The 17355-nt window shown below is 43.3% G+C and overlaps 1 protein-coding gene across 1 annotated transcript in view; it reads left to right on the top strand.

Annotated features, from left to right (window-relative positions):
• The window catches only part of KCNIP1 (potassium voltage-gated channel interacting protein 1), a 226897-nt gene that overhangs the window by 207780 nt on the left and 1762 nt on the right, over positions 1 to 17355 (top strand). The window contains exons 2-7 of the mRNA XM_004271988.4: positions 6791 to 6915; positions 7682 to 7751; positions 9151 to 9221; positions 9949 to 10056; positions 14860 to 14964; positions 15875 to 15937. Coding sequence (XP_004272036.1) covers positions 6791 to 6915; positions 7682 to 7751; positions 9151 to 9221; positions 9949 to 10056; positions 14860 to 14964; positions 15875 to 15937 — 542 coding nt within the window. The remainder of the gene's footprint in view (positions 1 to 6790; positions 6916 to 7681; positions 7752 to 9150; positions 9222 to 9948; positions 10057 to 14859; positions 14965 to 15874; positions 15938 to 17355) is intronic.

The raw sequence follows: 17355 nt of genomic DNA, 5'->3' as shown, positions 1-17355 counted from the left end.
CTGCTTGGAATGATTTGCCAATGAAGAATTCCAGACCAGCAATTCACAATATTCTACAAACAGGAATATTATATTTGGCTCATGCTGTATGTATAAATGTTAAATTCATTGATTACAGCTAGGAATCAGGACACAAGTCATCTTTTAATAGTAGCATCTCTTGAAAAATCTGAAGATCTGGACTCACCAGGCTTAAATGCTACGTGACAACTGGCTGCATAACAGCTATTTCCCTTTCATGGGTCAATGGCTCGCCAGTTCTCAGTCCCCACCACTCTCTATGGCTGTACATACATCATCCAATTCATCTAAATTACCTACCAACTAATATTGGCATTTGAGTTTGTAATTCTTGGTCTATGTGTGTGCCCTACCCATCAGTCTAAGAACTCCATGTGAACAGACATTATATCTTTTCATCTGTCTCCCAATACCTGTCACATTCCTGGCATGCCAGAGAAGCTCAGTCCATAGTTTTAGACATATCTGTGCAAGAATGCTGCTACCCTAGCATTTTTAGAGCAGTAAAACTATTCTGTAGGATACTATAATGGTGGATACATGGCATTAGACATTTGTCAAAACCTATAGAACTATACCACACAAAGAGTGAACTCAAATGTAAACTATGGGCTTTAATTAAAAATAATATATCAATCCTGGTTTTTCAATTGTAACAAATATACCACACCAATGCAAGATGTTAAAATAGGGGACACTGTGAGGGTGGGGTACATAAGAACTCTCTATTTTCTGTGCAATTTTTCTATAAACTTAAAACCGTTCTAAAAATAACCTCTACTAGTAGGGCTTCCCTGGTGGCGCAGTGGTTGAGAGTCTGCCTGCTGATGCAGGGGACACGGGTTCGTGCCCTGGTTGGGGAGGATCCCACATGCTGCGGAGCGGCTAGGCCCGTGAGCCACGGCCGCTGAGCCTGCGGGTCCGGAGCCTGTGCTCCACAACGGGAGAGGCCACAACAGTGAGAGGCCCACGCACCACAAAAAAAAAACCCAAAAAAACCTCTACTAGAAAAACAAATAAATACAAATGCTACCTATCAGAGTGATAAAAGGGGGCAACTAAATCCAGCAAAATAAGTTTCTCCCATGGGATTCAGGTCAGGAGACAAGAGCAGAAATACCAAAGGACACCTACCTATACCACCACTTTTAGGGGCAGCAGGAAAATAAGGCTTTCCTGCCTGGGGCTGTGGGTAAGGAGTGACTAAGACACACTAAGTGGTGGCTGGTCTGCCATATGCACTCTTGGTCAGGGATACTGGAAAGACAGGAGGAAGTTCACATAATAGCCTACAGAGGAAACTAGGCTGGCCCCCAAATCGGTCCAAAAAGGCCAGCAGGAGAGCAGCAAATAGAGCCTGTTTCCCACTCTCTGGGACCTGGATCCACCCTACTTCACCGTGCAATGGAGGATTTTCCAGGTCTGATGTTTTTCCTTATGTTTTACATTCTGTGTAATAGGGGATTTTGCCTTCAACCGCCCTGCCCACTCATCCGAATGTGCTAATTCATTTTTTCAGTAGCCCTTTTTCCCCTTCTGCATCTGTGTTACGTATCAAGCTTGAGAAGGAAAGAGAGAAGCAAAGACTTGTAGATTGTAAGCTCCATGAGAGCAGGGAACAGGGTTGTTTCATTCACTGAGATACACATAGTAGTTACTTCATTGATAGTTGTTGAGTGAATGAATAAAGAATCCTGCAAGAATGCAGTTTCAAGTCACAAAGTGGCAGAGCGTGGCAATGGGGCCTCCGTTGTGGAGGGTTATCTTATAAGCCACTCTTCAATCAAACATGCAGGTATTTCCAAGGCCCATCCACATCCGTTCATCCTCTGCCCCATGCCATCCCACCTCTCTTCGGGCTGCATGGCTGCGGACATGCTCAAGGAGCTCCCTGCTGGGAGCCGTGGGTACCGCAAGGTGACCCGTTGCTCTTACCTGTTCTGACCATGGGAGAAGGTCAGTCCCAGCTCTGCTAACAATAGACTTCTTCGCATATGTCAAGCTGGATGGCGACCTGGACACCCTCAGAGCAGACTTTCCATGGAAACTAAAAGCGTGTTTTGCTTGTTTGATGAGTGGTTTTGGTAAAGTGTTTTCTTACTTTTTCCTAGACATCGCCTGGTGGTATTACCAGTATCAGAGAGGTAAAAAAGTGTAAACTAACTTGACTACCTTGCTCACATTACTTTCAGCGGGAGAGCTTCTTAATCAAGTATATATTTTGTAATTAGTCTTCTCACTGACCAACTTTCTGGGCCCCTTAACAACAAACCCCACCTAAACAGAAAGAGTTGGAAACATTCTTTTAGAGACAAGTTACGGGAAAAATTTTGCTCCCCTTAAGAAACTGATATGTTTTTCTCTCACAGACAATAAGATACATGTAAAATCTCAGAGCCAATTTGTGGCTCAAGTGTAGGAACTGCTTAGAACAAATGACCTGGATTTCTACGTTCTCTTTTTCCCCCGTGGTCTCGACCTCCTCATCTAATCAATATTTTCTGAGGCAGTTTTTCCTATTACCTTATGTCTTTTTATTTTATTATATGTATTTCATATAATCAGCTTCAAGTCCTTTGTGAAACAAAGCAGAATGTGTTTAAATAAACAAATGGTGAGGGAGAGAGAGGCGGTAGCCTGGGTGATGTGAGGTAGGAGAATGGTAGTGGGTGGAAGGGCAAGTAGGTATAGATCAGGAGCCCAAAACTCAGATGCCTGCAGGACCAAGCAGGGAACACAACTGAAGTAAGTGAGCCAGGGGTGAACAGAGGGCACACTAGAGGCTTTCACTGCTCAGAGGGATCAGCCCCTGCTCAGCACTGATAAGCTGTTACCTTGTGAGAAGGTGAGACCAAAGTTGTCAGAGAATCCCATTTTCAAAGAGAAATCAGAAATCCAAACTTGTGCATGAATCTCTCAACTTTAAATGTTGGAAATTCCAAACAAAATTAAAACACATTTTATGGGCCAAACAAGACCTATCTTTGGACTGTGTTCATGCCAATGACCAACACATTTTGTAACCTCAAAACTAAATGGGTGGTTACACAATCCAATCCAGAGACCCCATGATGGAGAAAATATTTTCCAGTACAGGAAGAAGGAGATGGTCACAGCCATGGTCTTTGGTCGTGTAATGGTTATGGACCTAACAGAGGAGGCCCTCAGCAGAGAGAAGACCAAAGACTTGGGCCGTCCTATTGCTCATAGTCTAAGGGCCTCACTTGTACACGGGCACAGAGCTTGTCAAGAGCAGAACTACTGCAAGGATGGTTACAATCAATTTGCAGTTTTGTGCTCGAGGGAAGCAGAAGCCATTGTAGAGGCACATGGAAGCCAGATCTATAAAACAGGCCCTGGACTGGCTGGATTTGAGGTCCAGTCCTGTCACCAGCTGGCTCTGTCACCTAGGACTCAGGCAAAGCCAGTTAGTGACAGAGTGTGGAAGACATCTCCCGTAATAGAAGTCCTCAACATGGGCTCCATGTGTTTGAAAGATACAGGAACTCATGGAAAGTACAGGCAAAATGCCATGGTTAGGTGCATTTTCTTTTTCTAAGAGGCCCTATCGCTTTCATCCACACTCAGAAGAGTCTGTGATGCCAAAACATTAAGGTCCACATAATCTGAATCATCTCCTCCAAACTTTCCTTCAGTCTGGGAATTACCTATGTAGCATCCTCTACAGTTGGTTATTCTATCTTGCTTTAACTGCCCCCAGTGATAGATTGTTCGTCACTTTTTAAGGTACTTATAGTTAGAAAACTCTTGATCTGTTAGGACCCCCATCTTCCTAATCTTCTGATGGAGAGGGTAATGTTCTCCCACTTCCCACTACACACAAAGTTTTAGTGGGACGATGGGCATGAAAACATTTTACAGAGCAAAAGTAGTTTACAAACAAAAGGTATTCTGATTTACTCTTGTTAGGTAGTGATCACCATTGTATTAGATCTCTGGGTTAATTTTTATCTTTATCATCCAAACTCAACCTGACTTAGTAACTGGCTCAACATTATTTTTAATAATAAAAATAATAATAACAAGCAACACTTGGCCTCAGAAACTCTTAACAAACCTCAGAAGAAACTGTCAAGGAGGCTCGCATCTGTTAATTCTGTTTCCTCTTCCTCCAACCAGACAGCTGGGCCACCCCCCTTCCCTTGGTGGGACCGCCTGGATAGCACTCAGAGGCTCCCTGGGGGAAAGCAAGGATTTTAAAACCTCCACAGCCCCTTTCAGAGTTTCTTCAGAATATATTTACAGTGGCCAGAACCATGAAGCATACAGAGAAAGAGAAGGGAGAGCTGATGTGAGGGAAAAGAATGCTTAAATTATGCAGAAGCCATTGTAGAGGCACCCATACGGTTGCTACAAGTGTAGGCAAATTAAATTAGTGTTTTCCATTTCCAAATCATGACCATGAGAGTCACAATCAGCACATTTTTATAAAGGAATGATTAAATTTGAGAACAGAGTATATCCCACATTACTGAGGGAAAGTACCATTTCATGAAATGGTACTCTATTTCATGAAACCCTTGCTTCAAAACATTTTATAAAATTTTCCCTTTATGTATACTGGATTGTGATGTAAATTGTAATTCTTACTATGAAACACAGTAAAAAGAAATTCAAGAACCACTGGTTGAAGTCCCTAACACCCACCGTGCGGGCGATTTCCCAGCATCAACATCTTGAATCCCAAATATGTAAATTTCCTTCAGCAACTGATGTTACCATAGTCTGACAATTAGAGGGTGATGAAGAAGCAAAACAAAACAAAAGCTTGGCAGTCAATATTCAGATGTTACAGAATCTCTTCGATACAGAAACTGATCCTGCTGGTCAGACAGTAAACAAACCAGTTCTATCTTAATGAAGTGGTTTTAATGTTTGATATATCTATAACCAGTGCATTCGTAAGGAAAGAGACAGTTACCAAGTGCAGTTTCTGAGTCGGAAAGATTCTCTCAAATTTCTGCAAAGAGAATTCCCTGAGCTTGTGAAGAATCTAATCACAGTCAATACTGAAAAAAAAAAAATCTTTTAAGCTTCTGGATAAGATAAACTCGGAAATGTATACTAGATGCCTTCAAAAATACACGTTTTCTTCCAAAAATACATTTGTGTCTTCCTTATTTACATTTTAATATAACTTTCACCTCTTTTCAGGGTTAAACATCTGTGCATTTTTAAAAATAAAATTGCTATTAAATCTAATGCTAGGAAATTTAAACCAACAACTTGAATTCTAATTTTAAATGACTTGAAAATATATGTGAGTATTCTGAATGAGACTTACGTGGGGTTTTTTGTTTGTTTGAGAATGCTGCAGTATTTAAGTAATTGCTACTTAACTTGTTAGCTAGAAACATAACAGTATTTAAAGGCTCTATTCAAATTATAAGGAAATTGGCCACTTCCAGCTGTTTTGCATAAACAGAGTCTTATTTATATTGAATAATCTGCTTTACTCTCTGTAGGATAAGATGATATATGTTTCCCAGTATGTAAGAAAGATGACAGTTGGGAATTGTTACCAGGTTCTTCTGTCTCTCCCTTGGAACCTTACCCAAACGTCCATTACCTTAGAGAGGAGATAAAAGATATAAACTCACTTTGACGGATTCCTTTTGCATTGAGATCAGCGTCTCAAAGGAAAAGTGACAATTGCGGAGAGAATCTGATGCAAAAAGACTGACACTGGCTAGGGAAGTGCACACAGTGTAATGCACCTGCTCATCCTGTTCTATCAGACAGAAACTCAGCCTGTCCTCACTCTGCATCATCATGGAGTGATGCCCATCTCATGACTACTCTTGCCAGCCCCTATTTACAGTTGTTCAATACATGGATTTGGTGCTACCTGCATGGCAACAATGGGCCAAGAAGGTTAGATGGAGGAAAACACTCACTTACCTTCTGTGATGGTAAAACGTTGTAAGTTACACTTATTTAGATTTTGTGATCCTACAGTAGGAGATGGACAGAGCAATGGGATACTTTAAATGACACTTTCTAAATACCTGGTGCAAAATTATATTGCATTGTATAATAGTATGTGTAGGAGGGATAAACTACTACTTAAAACAACTGTTTTTAGAGCTCTTCAAATACTTCAGAAGCTTTCATTTATATAAAGTAGCTCCCATTTAAGTCATTTTCCTATTATTTAAGGATGTCTGGTAGGTATTACAATACCGGGAAGTGCATTCATATTTTTAAATTAATACTTAACATGCTGTAATTTGTACTTTTTGCCAAATCAAGCTAGTCTTCCTCTAGTTTCCTAAATGGTGAGAGTTTACTCTATGGTTTTTTTTATGAATTTGTCTCCCTTTGCTGTTTGGAGGATGTTAGTCAATCTGCTCACTTACCTGTGTCTCTAGAATATTCAGATGGTTCAATGGGCAGCAAACTGAAGATGCAGAGCAGTTATTTTGAAAGAAAAGGAAATGTTTCCATGTGGACTTATCTTTAGCACTTCTGCCCTCATCTCCACTTGGAACACATTTCTCTCCAAGGCTGAAGCTCCCTCCCTAGGTGGTATCCGACACAGCTGGAGTAATGGCTGGACCGATGGTAAGACAGAAAGTGACTGAGCGGGGAGGCGGGGTTCAAAGCAGGAAGCTCATCTGCAGTGTGACCCCCCCAGCCCATGAACCTATGTCTCAGGTCACCACACCACCCTTTTGACAGCCCAGACTGTGGGCTGACGAGTGACCACCAAGGTTAGTTGCTTCAATGCCATCTCCTCTGGTTCCAGATAAGATTGAAGACGAGTTGGAGATGACCATGGTTTGCCATCGGCCTGAGGGACTGGAGCAGCTTGAGGCCCAGACCAACTTCACCAAGAGGGAGCTGCAAGTCCTTTATCGAGGCTTCAAAAATGTAAGACCCACAGGGCCTCTGAAGGCCCCGGCAGGATCTCCCATTTGGGACTAGGCTCTCCCAAATGCCAAAGGGACCCATCAGAGAGATTTTTGTACATGTGTAGTTGTAAAAGGAAGGCCAAATCTATAAAGGAAACAGGAGAGCAAGGTCACCTGGCTAGAGGAAGATGCCAGGCAAGAATGACGCAGTCTCAGTAGATGGGAAATTGGCCAACAGCCCAGAGACTTCCCAGGATGGCACAGCCTTGGCCCAGATACCAGCCTTAGGCTAACCCATTCACACTGTCAATACTGTTAGTGCCCCAGAAATGATGGGATTTAGGTCTGCTGCTAACCAAGCTCACAGACTGAAGTACAAGTCTGATAGCCAATGTGTTCATTTACCTCATTATTTCATATATTTAACCTCATGGTAGCCTTGCTGGAAGGGTACTGGTAGCCCCATTTTACAGGTAAGGACACCTGTAAGAGAATCAGAGACTGACTCACTCCAAGTTACAAAGCTTAGAAGGGGCTGAGCCAGGATCCAAACCCAGGTCTTTCTAATCCCAAAGCCCAGACTCTTTCCACCTCACAGTGCCCGTTCTCTGATGACATCTCATCATTTTGCAAAGCAGCTTCAGTCCTAAGGTGGAACTATCTCCCAGCCACTCACCTTGGAGATACGGAGGTGCACAGGTGGTTGCCCGGTCCCCGCCCACCAGGGATCACAAGGAACCCCAAGGCTCTCAGACAGTCCCGCTAACTCTCTCCCCTTCACACAGGAGTGCCCCAGTGGTATGGTCAACGAAGAAACATTCAAGCAGATCTACGCCCAGTTTTTCCCGCATGGAGGTGAGTCCGATCTTGAAACAGATCCCTCCTGGCTCCCTCTCTTCATCCCCTGGCAGCCTTCCTTCCTCCAAGTTCATACTTCCTTGTTATCTGCCTCCTCCTCAAGGTTGGGGAGAACGAGCAGAATTCCTCCCTTATTGCAGGGTGTGGAATTCACTGAAGCTTTAGCAGAAAAGAACTCTGAAAATGGACCTTCTCCCAGAGAGGAGAGTGATAAAGCAACATCACAAAATCTCCTAACAGCTCTATAAAGCTGGTATTGTTATCTGCGACCCGGGCAACTACGTCTCAGAGAGGCTAAGCTGCTCACGGAAGATTGCACAGCTAGTGAGTGGCAGACCAGAATTAGATCCCAAAGTGTCTGTCTAAAGCTTTGCCAAGATAGGCCTACCATTGTGCTATGCTCCATCCTTTCCTTAAAACAGCTTTCCTTGAAAAAGAACTTTAGTAAATACCAGAGACTATAAAAATAAAGGAGTCCAAAAAGATGCAGGTTGAATAAAATTGTGCTTATAAATCAGGTTAGCAAGTGTGCCAGGCTCACAGCCGCTATGTCACTCTGCCTGACTCCTGCAGGAACCTGCTCTGACCCCACGGGTCTGGGGCATCAGAGGCTCTTCCTGTGGCTTCAATGTGTCACATGCCAACTTACTTCCTGCCTCAGGAGCCATCTCCTGCAGGACCCCTTCCCCGGGTCCTGATGAAACAGAGATCCAAGTGTCCCAGACACTTCTTGGGCTCCGTTTCTCATGGACCTCTTCAGCAGCCTTCTTAGGTGTGGGACCCAGTACAGGACCACTCTCCCAGCTGGGGGCAGCTTAACCCCATGCAGGCCCCAGAACTGATGTTTGTTGAGTCCTATAGAGCCACTCTTATATTGAGTTTTTACTATGTGGCAGGCTGGTTGATGGTTTTGATGTTATGGCTATATGAAAAGTTTAACATTGTGCAGAGATGGGAAGGTGAAGCTCAGAGAGGTTGTGTTAGATGCCTGGGGTTACACAGCTAGGTAGCTCTCCAAGACCAGGTCTGTCTGCTCCCTAATGGGTGCTCATTCCATGGCATTGTGCTGCCACTCAGAAGAGCATCTTCTCCACACAAGTCCCGTGTCATTCATCCAACAAGAATTATACACATAGACAGGCAGGAGCGTCTCTCTCTGGGGATGGCTAGACTTAGGAGCAAGGGCCTGTCTCAGCTCTTGCCAGAACTTCCCACCTAAACCCCAGAAAAGCCAAACGGGTCCCAGGTCACAGCAGCAGTTTTTCCCACTCTGTAATCTTCTCCCTTCTATCACCCTAGCATCATTCTCTTCTCTTTCGTACTGTTTTTAAGTGATCTCACTCCCCTCTGCAGGACCCCTGCTCCCATCACCTGCTTTTCCTTCTGTGCCTTGCAGATGCCAGCACGTATGCCCATTACCTCTTCCATGCCTTCGACACCACGCAGACGGGCTCCGTGAAGTTCGAGGTATGCTTGTCTCTGAGAGGCCCCGGGTCCCCATCACTCTTCCTCTAAACCATGGAGATGTTGGGAGAAGGAGTGGACCATCAAATGCTTCAGTCCTTTACCATTTAACAAGAATTTCCTGAAGATAGAAGAAGCAACTGCCCTTACCCTCCAGGAACTCAGGACCTCAGGGACTAACAATAACAGTCTAATCGGTCACATGTACACCGCGCTGACCATGCTGCAGTCTCTGTACTTAGTGCTCTGCATGTATTAACTCATTTAATCCTCACAGTAACCCTAACAAGGTAGGGTTCTATTATTTATTATCAGTTTACAGAAGAGGAAATTAAGGCAGAGAGAGATTGAGTTGCTTTCCCAAGGTCAAACAGTAAGTGGTAAAGGAGGGCTTTGAACTCAGGTGGTATGTTTCCAGAGTCCACGTTCTTAGCCACCAGATGATACCACCACTTGTACAATAATTGTAGCCATGCGATAAGGCAACAGTAGGTGTCAGCACACACTGAGCTCCGTTCTTCCTCCAGAAGCTCCTTCCCAAAAATGGGGCAAGGTAGGCAGTGGAAGGGGGGTGGGGCTGTTCACTGAGCTTGGCCACATCCTTCTGGGGACAGAGGACCTGGGAGATACCATTCTGTAAAAGCAGTCACAGAGTCTGACCCAAAGACAGAGCTTCACCCCACCCGATGGCTTGGTGGTTAATGTCTCTCATGCCTCTTCCACTTCTCAGGACTTTGTAACTGCTCTGTCGATTTTACTGAGAGGAACCGTCCATGAGAAACTAAGGTGGACATTTAATTTGTATGACATCAATAAAGATGGATACATAAACAAAGAGGTAAGTGAGCTGAGGCCAGGGGCATGCGAGAGCTACAGGGAAGGCACCTAATTAGAGAGAAAACAGCCTTAGTCATGAGGATGAAATGGTCCAAATGAGGAGGGATCTGCTTTGGGGCAGAGGTGGTTCCCGACAAAATGAAGGTCACCTTTGACCTCCCCCATTGCCCTACCCTGCCCTGTCCACGGGCACTCAAGAAAGGATTAAGCAGATTCATTCACTCTCACTTATTCAATGCACATTCTAAAGGGGGTATAAATAATTTATTTCAGTGTAGAGTAACTCCTCCCACGGGAATTTGCATTTTAACAGGTTAACAGCCACACGTTAAAGGTAAAAACTGGAATAGTAGCATTGCAGGCATCACCTAGAAGAGAAAAGGGAGATCTTTGAGGAAGAGGAGATTCCAGTTGAATCATAGCCACAACCTATTTTGCCTACTAATAAAACCTCAGAAGGGGGTCAGGTGCAGCCATCTCTAAATAAATCATCACAAATAAATTTCTGAATCTTCACTGCTTGACACTTTTAGAGCTTCAAAGTATATGTGGTATCTAGATAGTGAAATACCCACAGGTCTATCTCAAAACTCACTTTGGTATCTACTGTATCCTGGCATCTCAGTCAAAGCTTGGATTTAGCATCTTATAGCATCCCACTTCCTGAGCTCCTGTGTGCCAGGTACAGTGCCTGGAGTTACAAATGTCATCTCTAGTCCTCACCTCAACCCTGCAGGTTTCTCTCCAATTCTCATTCCTCATTCATTCAGTCATGGATTTGCTCAACATATATTTGAGGGCTTATTAGATGTTCTAGGTGCTGAAGATAAAGTGGTGAACAGTCCCCAAAATGTGAAAATCCTAATATCCACTAATAGCAGATGTGGTAAGAATTCCAGTAAATACATATAATGGAATGACAGGTGGCCATTTAAAACCATGTAAGAGCAATCAGATATAAAAATTTGTATGTTACATTACATTTTAAAAATCACTATACAGTAGTATGTATAATATTATCTCAACTTTGTAAATAATTAAATGCTTCTATATATACTCAATATCTTATACTCCAAAATATTCAAATACTACTTTACAAAATATATAAGGAAAGGACCCTAAAATGAGACTTATAACAAGATCTTCAACCTTGATTCAACCATTATTCCATCACTGAATAATCTTACTAACTCCTGCTCCCTTTTTTTAATTTACAAACTAGACAAAACTGTCCCCATTAATACTCATCAGACCTTTCTGGATGGCAGGATTAATAAAGTACTCCTTAAAAGGAAAAGAAAGTGTGAATAATCAGCTTCTTAGAAAAGATAGCTGGATCTTCCCCAGGCAGTCATTTGGAAATAGTTTCATCAAAACTGTAGGCAATGAAAATCCTGAGAGAGCAATCAAAATTTATCTTTAAGTCCGCCTGCCGATGCAGGGGAAACGGGTTCGTGCCCCGGTCTGGGAGGATCCCACATGCCGCGGAGCGGCTGGGCCCGTGAGCCATGGCCGCTGAGCCTGCGCGTCCGGAGCCTGTGCTCCGCAACGGGAGAGGCCACAACAGTGAGAGGCCCGCGTAACGCAAAAAAAAAAAAAAATTTACATCTTTTATGTTATAAAAGTTACTCAGGAAATAAACCTATAGCCATATGGGTGTTAAGGACTTGTAAAGCATACATCTTTAATTAAACACATGGACAGAGATATATATTTCCTAGTTCTGTCCATTGTTAGGACCTAAGAGCAGTGACACTCCCGGAGCAATGAGTAGACCTAGCACCCAGACCTTGGTTTCTAAATATCATTCTCCAATAAAAGGAACTAGCCTCCTTGGACTTGGTTGATTCCAGGCCTGGGAAAGAGAAAATACAAGAAGATGATCCTGGAGCATCTTGCAGTGCTGAAAAAAATGGGAGTGCTAGGGCTTCCCTGGTGGCGCAGTGGTTGAGAGTCCGCTTGCCGATGCAGGGGACACGGGTTCGTGCCCCGGTCCGGGAAGATCCCACATGCCGCGGAGCGGCTGGGCCTGTGAGCCATGGCCGCTGAGCCTGTGCGTCCAGAGCCTGTGCTCCGCAACAGGAGAGGCCACAACAGTGAGAGACCCGCGTACCAAAAAAAAAAAAAAAAAAAATGGGAGTGCTATTTAAAAAAAAGAAAAGATGGGGGGCGGGGTATGTCAAAAGACCACAGAAGTCAGCCTGAAGGAGTTCCCAACAGCCAAAGCCAGAACAATTTGAGCAACAAAATACAAATTGATAGTTTGGGTTATAACCTATAAAATAAAGTAAATGTCCATGAGTCCTAACTAATATATATGTACAAATAATATATTATGTATTTAAATATATAATAAATATGTATTTAAATCAGTGAATACATAAACAAGTGGGGGAGGGGAAGGACAACTCTTCCTTAAAGAAGAATTCCAATTAATAAACATAGAAGGAATAAAGGAAATACAAAATCCCCATTAAGCAAACATTACAGTAATACTTTTTGCAGGCAAGATCCACTAACAGATTCTAAGATCAGTGGAGAAGCTTGACAGGCACCACCTTAATCAAGTGATCAAGGTTAACATCGCCAGTAATAAGACATAGCAACACCATGTACCTCTTCGATATGTTGCACCAAGAAGGATATAACATCACTTCTACGGTATTCTTGTCAAAAATGCATAAGTTCAGTCTAATCATAAGACAACCAGGGACTAACCCAAACTGAGAGACATTCTACAAAATAACTGACCAGTACTCATATCAAAAGAGTCATGGTCTCCAAAGACAAAGACAGAATGAGGCACCGTCACAGATCAGAGGAGACTAAGGAGACACAACAACTGAATGTGACGTGGGATCCTTGAACATAAAAAGGCATTGGAGAAAAAACTGATGGAGCTTGAATAAGCTCTATAGTTTAATAGTTTTGTGGCATTGTTTATAGTGTTGTACTTACTAGTATTGTAGCATTATTACTTTCCTAGCTTTCATCATTGTGCTGTGGTTATACAAGTTGTTAGCATTAGCATTAGCTCTGTACTATTTTTGCAAGTTTTGTGTAAGTCTAAAATGATTAATAATAGGTCAAAAAACAAAACAAAAACAATTAAATAAAATAAGCACATGGAATGAGGAGTAGCAGTAAGGAACCCAAGAGAGAAGCTGGCCCCCGGGTCTCTGTAGACACTCCATCAGATATCCTGAAGACAAGACTGCCTTCCTACATTCTTTTCCCCCGTTCCAAGTAGGGGATGGGGAAGCCCATGGAACACTACTTCTGGTCAGTGTGATCAGGAAAACACCACAGAACCACTCAACAGTGACTGGGCTCCCAGCCCATGGCAGGCATGGTGCCAGGGGCAGAGAACTTAGCAATGAAGGATCAAGCATGTGTCCTCAGAACTCACATTCTTGGGGAAACAGATCTATAGAGCAGTAAAAAGAACAAGTTAATTATTTTAATGTGTATGTGCTGATCACTTGTTCCATATCAATGAAAGATTAGAAAGGAAATATGAAAGAATTTGTCACATCTATCTGGCCCCATCAATCAAGAATGGTAATTTTTGCCTTTGTAGAAAGGGATCTTTTGGTTACAAAGCTAGAAAATCATCAACATAAGCGAGCTTAAGCTGAGAGATTTCTTGTAAAGATATAGGTAGTTTCTCTAAAAAGTCTTTTAAAAAATATTTTTTTAAAGTGAAAAAGAAGATATAGGTCGTTTGGTGTAACACATTTAATCCCCATTCAAGCTAGAAAGTTGTTAGTCTCCCCCCATGTCACACCAGTCTCGTCTTCTTATTCTTCTCTTTCCTCTCCCTCCTCCAGCATTGTCTTAGATCAAGTTGGCCACATTCTCCTCTGCAGGAATGATAGGTTCGGTTGGCAGCAACATGGGGGGTGGGGCGGGGCGGGGGGGAAGACCTCAGAGGAGGTTTTAGTGGATAGGGTAACCATTCTCAGATGCTGCCTCTCTGGGGCTTCTCTTGGTCCCTGTTACTACCTCTGTCTTCTTCAACTGCTTTTCTCAGAGAGAGAGAGAGAGAGAGAGTGTTTGTGTGTGTGCACATGTGCTCGTGAGAATATTTCTCTGTCCTCCCCCGTGTCCCACCTCCCTTCTCCCTCTACTCCTCTACTCTCCTCACTTCTCTTCTTTCTCTCCCTTTCTCCCAGAATTCCTCTCATCTCCTCTACTCCACCTGCTCCAGTCTACTCTTTATAGAAGTTCTTCCCTGTAATAGAATAATTTTCGGTGTCTGCTCTCCCCTGATCTCAGCTAAAACCTGGAAGTGGTTTGCCCATGGCACCAGCTCCAACTCTTCACTCAAACTTCTCAAGAGATAAAAATAGAGTGGCTCAGCTCTGTAGTTGGATGTCCACATTTGTTCCAATCAGCTGTGGTCACAGTGACAGGTCACCTGGTACAAACACAGCCACCCAGGCCAACCATTGAAAGGAATTATGGAGCGGAGAGAGGGTCTTCCAAAAATGGGGTGTGGGCTGATCAGTACACGAATATGTCCGCTCAGATCCCACTTATAACCCCTCACTGAGGAATGCTCAGGAAGAGGCAAGCTACCCAAGAGCTTCTGACGACAAAGAGAATTTTCCACTGCCCTCTCTCTGGAAGGAGGCTCCCAGAATATAGCCCCTTCAGCTTGCTTTCTAACTCCCTCTCATCAACTGAAGAAGTTCCTTTTAAACACTTTCGTTCTCAAAGGAGACCAAGAGCCCCAGACTGTCACCCAGAGGAGCTTAACTTCCTGGTTCCCACCTTGTGTGCTTCTATGTCCCCTCTCCAGGAGATGATGGACATTGTCAAAGCCATCTATGACATGATGGGGAAATACACGTATCCTGTGCTTAAAGAAGATACTCCAAGGCAGCACGTGGATGTCTTCTTCCAGGTAAGAGCACACACCTGTGCGTGAGCTTTAAGCTCAACTTAGATCAGTCAACCCACGAGCCTCTGAGCAGTGGTTTGTGTCCAAGCCTGCACTACAGATGGTAGGAAACAGAAAAGAATTACAAGATATCTTGCCCTCCAGGAATAGATTATCTCATTAAATGGACAAGTATGCACTACAGAAGAGAATAAGGAAGAATATTATTAAGTATAAGTGGTAGAGTATGGACTCTAAATTCCATAAAAATGGTTGGGGGATCAGAGTAAACAGAGACGACGTCATTAAGCACATCTGTGTAGGTGTTAAGCATTTGTGTCTGGGGAGTAAGGGGAAATCAGGTGGAAACTAGGGTGGCTTGGAAACTGGGGTGAGCTCTTTAGACCGAAGAGTTTAGCCTTGCTCTGGTAAAAAGTAGGTGCTGTTAGTCTGTGAATAGAAGAGTGGCAAAATCTTAATGGTGTGCTAATAAAAAAAATTAACCTAGCAGGAGAGTATCAGAGAACATCAGAGCTCATTCTAGTCTAATCCTCTCACTTTGCAGATGGGAAAAGCAGAGGCTCAGAGAGGCTTAAAGATTCACTCAAGGTCACACAGTAAGTGACAGAGACAGAAGTAGAACCTCTCATGTCCAGTGTTCTTTCTGCCAAATGGACAGGCTAGAAGTGAGACTGGGAAAGGCATGTTAGGGTGTCAGCAGAATAATCTGGTGATGAGAAGATGAGCATCTACAGCAAGTTTTTTAATTTGAAGGAAGCTCTTGGGGGTCAAAGTGCTGTAACCAGGGCCTGGGTGGAGTTGTCTGGCCAGTGAAAGACCATCCTAATTCTCGGGGGAATGTTGGTTAACAGAAAGCAAGTTTTGGAATACATATCACCAGATTCTTTAAAGTGCTTCTTGTTGGGTCTTTCAGAAAATGGACAAAAATAAAGATGGCATCGTGACTTTAGACGAATTTCTTGAATCCTGTCAGGAGGTAAGGAGAGATCTCGGGGCCGAAAACTTCTATATCTGGGAAAGGAAATCTGGGGCTTGGGGACAGGCAGAAGGGAGAAAATGAGAAACCTGCAGTTTCTCAGATTAGAGCCACCACCATCACCATCACCAGCAACAACTCAGAATTTCAACAATCTCCACTCCTCAGGCTGGTCTGTGGCTAGTCCCGGGTAAGCACAGGCTGAGCCACACAGACTAAGAAGGGGGATGTGAAAGCCCAGAGGGGATCTCTGTGAAACTAAAGACTTCCAAGTGGGCAACACTGTCATTTTTCAGTCTTCCTCTGGCTTGATGACCCACTCCCCAGACTACAAAGGGAGTAGCTGGAAAAAAAATCTAAAGCTGCGATTCTTAAACCATAGTGTGCATAAGAATCGCCCGGGATGATTCTAAAAACGCACATTTCCAGGCCTCAACCCAGAGACTCTAGATCTGGGACGGGGATCTAGAAATCTTCATGCTAACAAAAGTGCCCTGACCAATGCTTCTAAAACTTTAATGTGCAAACCAGCCTCCTTGAAGTTCTTGTTAAAATGCAGATTCCCATTCAGAAGGTCAAGGGTGATGTTGATGTTGCTAAAAGGATAAACTGGCCCCAGAGTCAGCCAGAGACTGAACTGGAAATAATTGCTTTCCTCTAATTTAGAAAAATGCATTTATACTCCTACCTTTTCTCAGAAAGGTGCACAGTTACTCTGAGTTCCAGCCAATAAGAACTGCAAATGCAAGAAAGCTGGGGAGACGTTATTAACATGTAGGGAGCACCTACCAAGTTTTAGGTACATTAAGTAAACCTCACGTAATGTAAAAAACCCTGAGCAGTAGGGCCACTATAGAGTCAAAATATTTAATAACTAGAGTAGACTGAGGATTGATCATTCTTAACTGACTTTGACCAATGCCCTGGAGCAGTGCCCTAAAGAACCCCTGCTAAAGTTGGTATTAACCTGTTAGTTGATGGACCTTTCGGTAGTCTAGGGGTTCTGGACCAGTTCCCAGGTAGCCAGGTAGCTAGAGAGGCTCAGGTCAGCAGCTTTTTACCAACAGGATTAGAACCATTTCCACACTTTAATCATTATGAACTAGCTGAACATCAGTATTCATCATACCCATTTTAAAGAAAACGGAGGCACTGCAGGTTAAGAGATGTGGTTAAAGCCCAATAAGTGATAGAGATGGAACTTGAACTCCATCGTTCTAATTTTAAATACCATGCCCTAGTGTACCATGCTTTTTTGACTTTGCTTAACAGTTTTTTAATCAATTTAGTTTCTCACATTAGCAAGCAATATTGATTAATTAACTCACTTCTTTTTCACAACCCACCCTATAAGTAGATACTATGATCAATGCCATTGCACACACGAAGAAACTGAGGCACAGAGAGACTAAGTAACT

This window comes from Orcinus orca, chromosome 3 (genome assembly GCF_937001465.1).
Source record: "Orcinus orca chromosome 3, mOrcOrc1.1, whole genome shotgun sequence".
Taxonomy (NCBI): domain Eukaryota; kingdom Metazoa; phylum Chordata; class Mammalia; order Artiodactyla; family Delphinidae; genus Orcinus; species Orcinus orca.
Note: the sequence above shows the minus strand (reverse complement) of the source record. Positions and strands in the feature narration are given on the sequence as shown.